Source organism: Battus philenor, unplaced genomic scaffold (assembly GCF_028537555.1).
Source record: "Battus philenor isolate CCGP_79_NKW_IND1 unplaced genomic scaffold, ilBatPhil1.0.hap1 SCAF_18, whole genome shotgun sequence".
Lineage (NCBI taxonomy): Eukaryota > Metazoa > Arthropoda > Insecta > Lepidoptera > Papilionidae > Battus > Battus philenor.
Window position 1 is genome coordinate 7603883 of NW_027181680.1, and position 12935 is coordinate 7616817.

Genomic DNA, 12935 nt, shown 5'->3' on the forward strand with positions numbered 1-12935 from the left:
CACCGACTCTATACCATATGAATGTTTTTTTTTCTCTGTTTGTTGTGTATGTTGTACAAAAAAGTGTTAATAAATAAATGAAGATGATAATTAAAAAAACATAAAATGTTTATGCATTCTAAATGTAGTTGTAGTTGGTTCTGGTAGCTCATTCCATAAACTGACAGCGACAACAGTAAAAGATTGCTCTATAAATATAGGAAAATGAGTAGGCATAGTCAATTTCAAGTTCTCCGATGATCTAAGCAACTTAGCATGTGAGTCACATAAGAAAAAAATCTAGATATATTATGAATATATAGTATATTGTATATTATGAATATATAATAATTATACAGACTAATTGGTAACTGGCGTAAAAGATTTCCAAGAGTGAAAGTATAGTTTATTTGTTATATTTTTTAAGAGACAGGTCAATAACTTTCGGTAGTATAAAGTCTGCAGAGCAGATAGTAAACAATAATTAATTTTAATAAGTAATAATCCGAATTTTGGACCCATAGCCAATTACGCCGTGTACAATGTTTTGACGTGCTGCAGTCTTTTTAGCGCCTTTTTGAATTTACTAAACTTTTTTCTCTGTAACAGTTTAGCATATGGTAGCAAATATTAACAGTGTACCTACCCGCTCTTAACAGTGTACGCTACATGATGTAAGAGTTAGAAAAAAGAGTAATGAAAAACTCTTGGTCAGCTCTGAATTTGTTTATGTTAACTTTTTACTGTTTATGTTATTTTATATTTGATACTCTTTGGAACAAATGGAATACGATAGTGCTAACGGGCCAGTTATTAGCGGCTAACACCAAAATGCAGATTACGAGTAGTAAAATGGTACAAAAGTCAGTATTTCGACGGTAAGTGATTCTTGTCTCTGAATCAACTTGACCCATTTCACACTACTATGACACATCAATTGTTTTAATAACTCTGATTTAGTGTCGGGTTTTTGTATGTGATATTGTGGTGTGAAATTAATGTTTATCTTATCATGTAAAGAATTAAAATAATTATTTAAGAATGTAAAAATAATTTAATTAACTTATTATTACGCACAAATGTTCTAAACAATAGAACGATTCATAACATATCACGTGATTCTTTTGTATCTATGTTTTGGTAGCAGTTCAGTGGTGGTAGACCGGGGCAGAGTACGTGTATGCCGGGGCAGCGTGGACGACGGGGGCAGCGTGGACTACGGGTGCGGCCGCGTAGGCGTAAGGTGCAGCGATTTTGGCAACAGGAGCGGCGTACGCAACTGGGGCAGCGATCTTAGCGACAGGAGCGACAGCGGCGACCTTTACACCGATAGCTTCTTTGCGTACAACTGCGTTGAAACCATTGTGGGGATCAGCAGTGTAGTCGACTGTACGCTTCGTACCATCGGGGTCAACCACGGAGTAGGAACCCTGGACGACATCTCCATCACGAGTCTCGTGTTGGGTCTTAGAGTCGCCAGTGAGACTGTCTTGCACGTCGTATGCGAAGCTGTACTGTGGGTGGGGATCGTATTCTTCAACTGCGACCTTAGCGACTTTAGCGACTGGAGCGGCGTAAGCCAAGGGTGCGGCGTGAACTAAAGGACCGGAGTGGACCACAGGACCTGCAGCGTATGCCAATGGAGCAGCTGGAACGTAGCCAGCGTTGGCGGCAGCCACCAGGCATGCGAGTACTACAAACTGTAACGAAAGAATATTTTTAATTTTTGAATATTTTTCAAAAAGTAAAGTGCATTTAAAACTCTTAATATACCTTGAATGCCATTGTATTATTGTTTTACTTGATGATCTCGAATGATGCTTCATGAGAGTTGTAAGGGGCTTTTATACAAAAGGCGGGGGCACACCCTTTCACCGGCAAGCCGACGTGACGTCATTTGACCGTGAGCATGAGCCCCGGGGCACCGAAACTCTTTCGTTCAGAAGCCCTGTTATATATTTTTAATTCCGGTTTTACGCATATACACAGAATACCGTTTATATTATTATATATCATTAACGTTTTATGTAAAATTATTTATGTTATAACTGTGCGGTAAATAATTAAATAACATTATAAATATTTGAAATAAGAGGAGACTTGTGATCAGAAAACTCGTAGTCTACTTAATTTTGAATATTTTTTATATGTCTGTAATCTTTCCTTAAATTGTATAGTAAATTCACAAAACAGAAGACAAAATTCAATAAAAAAACTATGTATTACATAAATTTTACTATTCTGAAAATAATATATCTGCATTTTAGATTGATGCTGTTTTAAATCTCGATATTGAATTGTTACAAAAGTGACTTTTATATGGGAGAACAATACGATCTTATTGTTAAATTGTATAGAGAAAATTATCAGTTAGTATTAGTCTTATATCTTTAGAGACCATATATTGTATATCCAGAATGATTGGAAATAGGTGTAAAAGCATGAAATAGGTGTATGTATTGCTCACTTGTCAACAAAAAGATTTAAAGCTTTTAAACTTATTTCCAATCAACCTGTATAAAGTGTTTACTTTGCCAAATGTAACATTAATTTATTTTATATATTGCAATATATAAAGTCAGTATAAAGTCCGCTGGCACAGATAGTAAACAATTGTTAATTTTAAAATGTATTAAAATTTTGAAAACGTTCCTACTTACTATGTTAAAATTCCCCATTTATTGTTTCTAAAACCGTTGAATTTTCGATTGGGTGTATCATACACTAAGTAATTGACAGCAAATGAGCTATACATTCAACCTTTTGTAGCCTGTGCACATCTACTTTATCATTCTCTATATAAATGGTGAAGGACTCATTATAAGTTGTGTAAATTATAATCGCCCCGAATCCGAATCGTCGCCCACGTGTTGAGTCAATGTTTTAAAATCCACGGAAATACACTTTTAGTTATATTATAATAGATTAATAAGAAATAGAGAATAATATTTTCTTGCCTAATTTCAATGATAACACAAAGAAAATTGTAAATAAAGTAAAAAGTATAACATGATGTGATTATCTTTGCAGTTATTTTACTGTTGGCAAAAAATTTAACGTAATATCTAGTAAGGGTAATTTTAACAGCATAAACTATATATTTGTAGCAGTGTCGCATTAGTGATAATATTTAATTAATTAAATAGTTACTTTGTATTTTAAGATGTTCTAGGACATTAATTTCTATTTGTTGCATTTTTCTCTACGCTGTCAATAAATATTTGTAAATTTGAATTTAAATACTCTTTAAATTTGAGAAAGTCTGTTTCAGAATATTTATATCAAAATATAGCTATGTTCTAACTTACTGGTTGTTTTTTTTTGACAATTATAAACAAAATGTAATCTCATAGATTATTTGCAAATTATTATGCTCAGTCTTGCAAAATATTTACTCTTATTTTTTCATAAAACATCGACATGAAGGAAATATTTATGGGCGAAAGAGGCGGTAATACGATATATTATTCAAAATTTAACTAAATTGTTTTTATAACTGGACTAAGGTCGTCGAGGTAGGTTCGTAAAATATAATACTTTTATATTTATAGCACATGTTGATTACTGTGCTCAATGAAACTTTTTTAATACATTGAACTTGGACACGGTGTCACTTCCGGTTTTTGTTTATAATACTTTGTACAACACGAGTTTTGTAAGAAATAAAGGTTATTACAAAGTTATTTATTTTAATGTACAAAATTTTTATGTTTTTAGGATCATAAAAAGTGTAACATGTATATAGCTAAAGCGACATATCATCTTGGTTTTTATACTTGAGTATTACTCATGGACTGTGTTTAGAATCGTCAAAGAATCTGGAATTATAAATTCCCAAGCATGCAATGTAGATTCTTTGACCTATCAAAATTTGCTGTTCATCTTTTTGCTTTTTCGATTGTTAAACGGGTTGCCTGTGCCGCTGGGAAGGGCTAAACATCTGCCAATTTCCAAAAGTCTAGTAAAGCTTGTCACTGTAATATTTTGTGTACTACAATGACCTGTAGGAACGTCTTTTTCTGCTTATTCCGTGTGTTTCCATAACAAACGTGTGTCTACATGGTAATTAGTTAAAAGTGAAAAAGCTTTGAAAATATGAATGTATAGCTCATTTGTGAGCAATAAGCTTTATAGCTTTTACACTTATTACTTCAAACCAACTTATAAAAAGTGATAACTGTGAAATATGTTACATTGATATTTTCTATTGTAATGCGAAAGGCCAATAACAGCACAGCACAAAGTCTGCAGAGGCAGATAGCAATAATTAATATTAATCTTTAGTTTACTGAAATTTAAAAGCGCTTTATATTACTATATCATTATTAGGTTATTTATAATTTCCAAGTGCATTGACTTTTGATAGGGTGTACCATATGTTAATTGACAGGAATACATCCACCTCCTTAAGACTTTAACCTGTATTCAAACATTCTGTATATTGTATTTCAACTGGTAAATTATGTATCATAATAGTATCTAGTTACTTTAATGATATGTAATAGTCTAGTTTCTTTAGTAATAATTACAAGTAATTTATAATATATAATACTGATAAAATTTATACATATTTAAATTTTATCAGTATTATAAAAGGTTGTCAAATATCTCCCTTACGCCTTTTTGTCTTTTGAATTTCGCGGCTATGTACAAAGCGCTACAGAGCTCGTATCTGGCAATACTATACATAATTTGAAAGGTCTTGACATAACCTACAACATAAACATAAACGACGCTATGCATGATTAGTTTGGATATTGCGTTCAACAGTTATAGACGTGTAAACATGGAGTTCACTAACGCCGAAATTCGCGCTATTTTAAAGTTTTCCTTCGTTAAAGGCAAATCCGCTAGAGAAACGTTCCGTGAGATTAATGGTGTTTTGGGGGATGGTACTCTATCACTTCGAATCGCGGAGGAATGGTTTCGACGATTCAGAGCCGGCGAAAACGACACCATGGATAAGCCAGCCGGCGGAAGACCTGTGACGACAAATACCGATCAAATCATGGACTACATCGAGTTAGACCGGCATGTGGCATCTCGTGACATCGCCCAGGAGATGATTGATGGATTAAACCATCTGCAGAAGGCTGGATACAAAAAAAGCTTGATGTTTGGGTGCCGCATGATTTGACGCAAAAAAACCTTCTGGACCGAATCAACGCCTGCGATATGCTGCTGAAACGAAACGAACTCGACCCATTCTTGAAGCGGATGGTGACTGGCGACGAAAAATGGATCACATACGACAATATCAAGCGAAAACGGTCGTGGTCGAAGGCCGGTGAATCGTCCCAAACAGTGGCCAAGCCGGGATTGACGGCCAGGAAGGTTTTGCTGTGTGTTTGGTGGGATTGGAAGGGAATCATCCACTATGAGCTGCTCCCATATGGCCAGACGCTTAATTCTACCATCTACTGCGAACAACTGGACCGCTTGAAGCAGGCGATCGACCAGAAGCGTCCAGAATTGGCCAACAGGAAGGGTGTAGTGTTCCACCAGGACAACGCCAGACCACACACTTCGTTGATGACTCGTCAGAAGCTACGGGAGCTCGGATGGGAGGTTTTATCACATCCACCATATAGCCCGGACATAGCGCCAAGTGATTACCACCTGTTCCTGTCCATGGCGGACGCCCTTGATGGTGTAAAGTTGAACTCAAAAGAGGTTTGTGAAAAGTGGCTGTCCGAGTTCTTCGCAAATAAGGAGGGGGGCTTCTACGAGGGAGGTATTATGAAGTTGTCGTCTAGATGGAAACAGATTATCGAACAAAACGGCGCATATTTGAACTAAATCCGATCACTGTAACACTTTTTATAAAGCATTGAATAAAGAGCAAAAAAGCGGAAGGGAGATATTTGACAACCTGTTATATTATAAATAACTTGGTGTATTAACCCTTGGTGATGGTCTCGGTCTAATTGTCTTTATTAACCAAATTCATATAATGGTTATTCTAAATCGCTATATGCGATCATTCCGCCCCTTTTATTTAATGTTTTTGCCTATTAAATATGATTTCTGATCGACCTGTTGGTATAAAATAAGGAGAGAAAAATAAACAAATATGTCTATGACAGCATCTGTTAATGAAAAGCATATTTCATAAATATGTCCTATTAATAAAAATTTCATGTAAACGCTGTAGCTTCATACGAACTTCTAACGCGATTGCAAATAACAAAAGCTTGTCGAATTTGTTATACTGTCATATTTTAACTCACGGAACGGAATTGTATAGTAACCATATTGAGAATACAATAAGTTTGCGTGATAAACGAATGAAATCTCTTTAGAGAAGATGCAAAATAATTCATGTTGACATATTTTGTTAACTTACTTCATATATCTTTATTCTATTTTATCTATCTTTGTTATCTTTTTAGTGGTGGTAGCAAAAAAAAAATATTTGAAAAATTGGAACGGCCGTTTCAATTCTTTGATAAAATGATTTTTGGTTTATGTTATTCTATGAATACTGAAAATATTATATACATACATATATACATACACATAAATAATATCCGACTTCCGTATTTGGTTATTGATATCGTAGTAGCAGTGAAATAAATTACATCTGTAATATAAACTCTACACTTGTAAAGTGGAATAATATAAATATATATAAATGGTATCTATAGTATAAATAAATAAAATTTGGTTATCGAGATAAATTCAGGAATAAGGAGTGCAACAGAATCTGTCGAGAAAACTGAAGTAACCGACATAGCTTAACGGATTAGCAATTTGAAGTTGTAGTGGGCATATATATATACTCGTATATAGAGCGCAGACCAGATGGCCGCAGAGGTTTCAAAGTTCTGGATTTGGAGACGACGGATCGGCAAGCGTCGTAAGATATCCACCCACAAGATGGATAGATAATCTTGTTAAGTTCATCTTAGACGCTAGATGTTTTTTTGGAAATGTTTTGGGGGGGCCCATGTCCAACAACAGACGTCATGCATACATAATAATGCTAAGATATAAAATGGCAATATTAGTATCGAATGTTTATTTCTAATTATGTAATGGTTATTAAAGGTACCAACAAAAACGTATATTCCTGAACATTCTCTCTGAAATACTTGATCGGTAGTTGAGTCAACGTCGCAGAAAGTATAACCTTAAAATTCAAAATAGGTACTGAGTCATGATGTTGCTGAAATAGCAGCATTTTACTTGCACGTACGCTCTCGTTACATACTATTTAGTACCTCTACTGTGCAACGACCACGCCTAGTGCCGAGTCAAGGATGGCCGCTGCGGCTAATGTGGTATCACGATTAATACAAGTATCACAATGATTAATATCCTAATGTTGGCTAATATTACAAACGATTAAATTTTTAAACACTAACGTATACAGTATATAGTATTTAGTATCGGTCATTATACGTATATAGTACGATGACTGATACTATGTACGTATATACGTATATAGTATCGGTCATTGTATTTCCTTTCTCTGGATTTCAATTCGTAATGTTTTATTTTACTCTTACGAACACATGTCTTCGTTTAATTTTGTTTGGACTAATATAATTTATTAAATATTTTTTGTCAATTCAGAACATTGAAACAACGATCAAGCTGTTAATTAGTTTATTACACATACGTATATATTTATATGTTTCATATAAAATTATACTGTGATTAACAATTCAACTGTAAATTCATTTTATTCATTAAAGTTATTTTTCATCGCTAACAATATATAAATAATCGACTGTATTGGCAATAAACATGTGACCAGATTTGAAATGATTTCTGATCCGGTATTTTTTTTAATAAAGTGAGGTTATGTGACGTGATTGAAGTTGGAGTAGACTCATTTATGTAAAAATTGATTTTGATGAATCTGTCTTATAATGGCAAGAAATGTCCGTCATTGTTGGTTCAAAATTAAAATGCAAAACAACAAGAAAGTGTGTATGCAACATTTCGCACTGACGTTTCCAGTACAGCGTGTATAAAGTGCCCGTATTATAAGTATTAAATAACATATACTTGCATCTTATGAATTTAGCGCAGGGTCACAATTTCATGTATTTTGACGCCGATGCAGTGTCGCGTGTCGATTGTGAATATGTTCATTTAAAGCGAAAATGTAATGAAAGTTGTGTAAATCCCATATATATGTTTATAGATTTATATTTATACTATGTATAAATATATAAATGAGATTTGCACTTATTTACATACTTATCGCGGTATCTTTGGAATTATACGGCTTAGAGACTGAATTTGTTAGGTATATTTCTTTTTTCGGGTAAAAGACAAATAAGAACGAATTTCGTGAAATTCCACCCGAAAGGGGAGTTGAGGGAGACTTCACAGTACAGTAGCGAAGTGGCCGGAGTTAGTATTATATTTTATATGTGATACGTATTATTTTATAAGAACAACTTTAATTACCCTGCTTTATAAATATGTCAAAATATAGAATAGTAATTTAATTGGTGGTGGGTGTGTAGAAAATTACATTTATTATTGCACCTAATTACTAGCGGTAAAATATCGTTATAGAATTTTTGTCTGAGATACGCCTATGTACCAAGTGAAACAATACGTGGCTTTACCTTGGCATTATGCGTGGGATTGAATAGAGTAATGAGTTCAGAGAGCCGGTAGACGTGGCGTAGGTAGGCACCCCACTAGCTGAATCTACGACATAGTAAAGGTCCTGGGAAGTTGTTAGATGCGGTCAGCGTAGGTCCGGTCATAGTGGAGATCTTTGGGGGAGGCCTATTCCCTGCAGGGGGCGTTCCTCGGTTAACGAATAAATAAATATCGTGCCTTTGGTCTACGTGACAGTAAGTGACGATGTATCCTGAACATTGATAATGAATACCCAAATAAAAACGATATCTGTAGGATAATTTACATGAGTTTTAATACCAGTTACCATATTCATCGGCTAATTAGATAACACACAAAAGCACATCCAATGTAATAAAATTAAAACTTAAGAAATTTTTTATCTCTGTTATTGTATTATCTACATTCTTTATAATCTGTTTTTAGCTATTTATCCTTTTATTTAACATTTATATGTTTTACGGATAAATAATTTAACACATTTTAATTAGGTTTATTTTTTCTTTAACTAAATAGCTAAAAGTACATAAAATTGTATTACTATTCTAATAAATATTATAATGACATTATTTTAATTTGAAATATTATAAAAACAATGATTCTTTATTATGGAGTTATATTGATGGGAGATTCCAGGGCACTTCAGAAAAATTTAATAAATAAAGAAGCCGTTTTAATATTTAAATGTAAAATCAAAATGTTCATGCACGCATCTTGCAATAGCTAGTAAACGTTAATTTGTTGGCTTAAAATGATTAGATACTGGACGCTTTTAACATAGGAGATCTATGAGGTAGGCCTGTGTCTATATGTGGACGTCTTGCGGCTGAAATTATGATGATACACATGTTCCTACGGCTGACATGATGATATCGATGATGATGTAAATAAAAAAGGTGAAAAAAAATAAAAACGAATCATACGTTTAACACCTTCTTAACACACCGCAGCAGTTAAGTAATGCATAATTAAAATAAGTGTGAATGGTTTCAGCTAGTTTTACAATAAATGTTTTTACCTTCGCGTTCGTGATTCAACTGAGGCTTTTTTAATTGATATTACCTTAACGGACTTGCTTGAGTACTTATGTTTTCATTGCTGTGTACTGTTTTGTTCTTTTTTTGACAAAATCATCGTAAACGTCTTAACCTCGGCTTTGAAATTATTTAATAGCGGGTAAGAACAAGATCCATTAGTTACGCGTAACTATGAATCGAGGTCATTCGTATGAAATGTTTAGGTTTATTTGTACATTAAATATATTAGTTTTTATAAAATTACGAACAGACTGATCGGTTACAGATGTAAAAGCTTTGAAAGGGAAAATGCGTGCTTCATTTGTCAGCAAAAAGCTTTACAGCTTTTAAACCTTTGATAAATTTGTATAAATTTATCACTCTTAAATATGTTACATTAATTTATTTTTTATATGAGCGTATGACAAGTCCACAACAACTGGCAGTAAAATGTTTGCAAAAACAGTAAGTAATTAAAAACACACATATATATATAAACTAGATTTTTAAAAACGCCTGTACTTACTATATTATTATTATGTTACTTATTATTATAAACTGACAGCACAAGATAAACATTCTCAATACTTAATTAGTGAAAACTCACCAGGAACGCTATTTTTTTTAGTTAATTAAATTAGTATTTCCCATGTCTGAACAGAACGAAGATCTTCTTTAAAGTGTGTGTCTCCAGTGCTAACATACGGGTTCGAGTCGTGATCGTTTATGGTGAGCGTTACAAGTCACCTAAAGAGCAAAGGAGAACTTGGATTTTCGCTGCGAGATCGTTATCAGAAATAAGAAGATCTGCAAAAGAACAAAAGTTACTGACGTAGTTCAAAGGATTACTCGTTAAAAGAAGCAGTGGGCAGGGCAAGACCAGTCGTCGTGGTGTTCTTTGGAATACGTTTATGCAGTGGGCGTCTATGCCGATAGACGATTTTCGATTTTCTGCCGAGAAAAGAAGAAGAGAAAATAATGTTCTCATTCTTGCACGGCTTACTTTAATAAATAAGTTTTTGACTATACTAGATTGGCCATGGCACATAGCGAGCAGAACTGATGGCTGCTGGCTCTTAATGTTTTGGAATGGAGTTCACATACCGGTAAACCCAGTATAGGACCTCAACTTACAAGGAAGAAGATGATGTTAGGATCGTTAGAAGAAGCTGTTCGGTCCTTTTGGAAAACTATAGCGACTGTTGACAGTGTTTCATTGGCGTGATGTATCACTAAAACAATTCTTACAAGCGATTTACTATAAAAAATAACTCGATTTTTATTCCAGTAAACGAAAAGTTCTTTAAAGATCAAAGATCTGTTGTTCTTAAACTAGTCTAAATTTACTTAAAGCTAAAATGAATTACAATATTTAGGAATAAGCTATAAATTCTATTACCTAATTTAAAAAAAAATTAAACTATGTCGTATTAACGTCTGTTAAAATTAAAATAATTAAATACACTTATTTAAATTTTTACTGTCAACTTATTTTTAACAAGTTATTATTAATTTGTCACCGGATCCGTGACTTTCCTCCTAAATTTGAAAGTCAATTATTATCGCGAACACGAATCAGAAATACCTAGAAGTAGAGTGCGAGGTCGGTAGGCCGTGCTACTTACTATTAGACTTAGGGTGTGCATTCACTAGAGCGATTAAAAATATTTAATTTTTATAAGGAAAAATACTTCAAAATTTTTTGTAATTTTCTTAACTTTTTTAATTTTATGTTCCTATTATTTCTATTAATTAATCTGTGACATTAAAATAATATGTAGTTAACTCTCTTTAAGGTTGTTTATTTATTTACTATAATTAAGCACACCACCTACAAAATATAATTTACCTTTATAAACGTTTTGTTCAACATTGTACAAATTTAATATATTTCTCTATTGTAGGCGTACACTCAGTTTACAAATAAATGTAAATAAATTATTAAACCGCTAAAAATGATTTTCTAAATAATAATCAAACAATCTATATTAAATTAATTATATACAAGATCACATAAGGTAAGAGAGTAGAACGTTATGATAAATAATTAAATTTAATTAGATACGGGCACCTTAATTAGATTTAGGACCATTTTTGAAGATGTTATATAGATAAAGGTAAATATTTTAAGACATACAGAAAGATTAATTAACCTATGTTTTTAAGATATTTCTGTGCACTGAACTTCAATAAAATTATTAATTGATACTTATTTAGGCAAGTGAGACAACTGAACACATATCTTTACGTAAGTCTCAGTAAATAACCCTTTTTATTGATTTATCTGTTTGTAGCTCTTTATAGCTACTTTCATAGTTTTTTGACAAAAATAACTATCAAAAATATGCATTCGGATATTCGATCTCGGCCGAATACTTGAACTTTCGAAGTATCGATTCTTTTTATTTTTGTTACACAGGTCACCACAGAAATTATTAGAAAAAACGAATTGTATGTTAAAAAAATAATTAAATATTATGGACATCAAAAATTTTAAGATAAATTGATGAGTTAAATGAAATAAATAGTACAAGAAAATAATAACTTTTTTAATGAATATTATTTTAGAACTTTGTGTGTAGACACCTTAATCCAGGTACAATAAATTCGCCCAAGCCAGTGGCGTTTATGTAACGTTCGCTCACATGGCTCAATTGCTAACATTTGATCCGCCTTGAGTACAAGGTAGGATTGTCTCTTGTCAGTTAATATAAAGAAATAAAGCTTTATCGATTTTATCGATGTTGTTTACTGCTGTATTATCGATTTGATCGTACAATTAAATTTTAATTATTAAAATGCGGTTTGTATTTTTGTTGCCTGGGAAGGTGAATTGCGGCCATGGGGCTACAGCCCCATGCGCTGGTTCAGTAAGGCCCGAGTCGTACTCAATAGCACAATATGGCTCAGATGACGTATAAGAGTGCGCGATAAACTCTCCAAAAAGGGTCACGAGCCACAGTAGCCAAGGATACGACGCAATGAGGAGGAGTTTTACTTTTATTATTGCTTAATATTAAAATATAATCTGGTGTTGAGCAGTGGTTGCCTAGCGGTGAAGGACTTCCGACTTCCGATCGTACTTTGTGCATTAATTATAAGGAATTGCCACTGTTCTCAAACAAGTTACCAGAGAATGGACGCTGCTCCTCGCGTACCATAACTCGCCAACCCGCCTACTAGCTATGGCGATTATGGTATATCCCCCTATAGATATCTTTGGTGGAGGCATATGCCTCGCAGTGGTCTGTGGCTTGAAATGACGAAACTAGAACATCTATGCAAATTTTAAAATAGTAATAAGAACATAAATTTTTCCGTAACAAAAAGTTT

The 12935-nt window shown here is 33.4% G+C and overlaps 1 protein-coding gene across 1 annotated transcript; it reads right to left on the bottom strand.

The window, feature by feature from the left end:
* Window positions 1-1102: 1102 nt before the first annotated feature.
* On the bottom strand, window positions 1103-1774 carry LOC137920138 (larval cuticle protein A3A-like). Its single transcript, XM_068763377.1, has 2 exons — window positions 1753-1774; window positions 1103-1679 (listed from the first exon to the last, which is right to left on the bottom strand). Exons 1-2 carry the CDS (start codon window positions 1762-1764, stop codon window positions 1128-1130), a joined length of 564 nt encoding a protein of 187 aa, XP_068619478.1. The 5' UTR covers window positions 1765-1774; the 3' UTR covers window positions 1103-1127.
* Between the last annotated feature and the right edge of the window lie 11161 nt (window positions 1775-12935).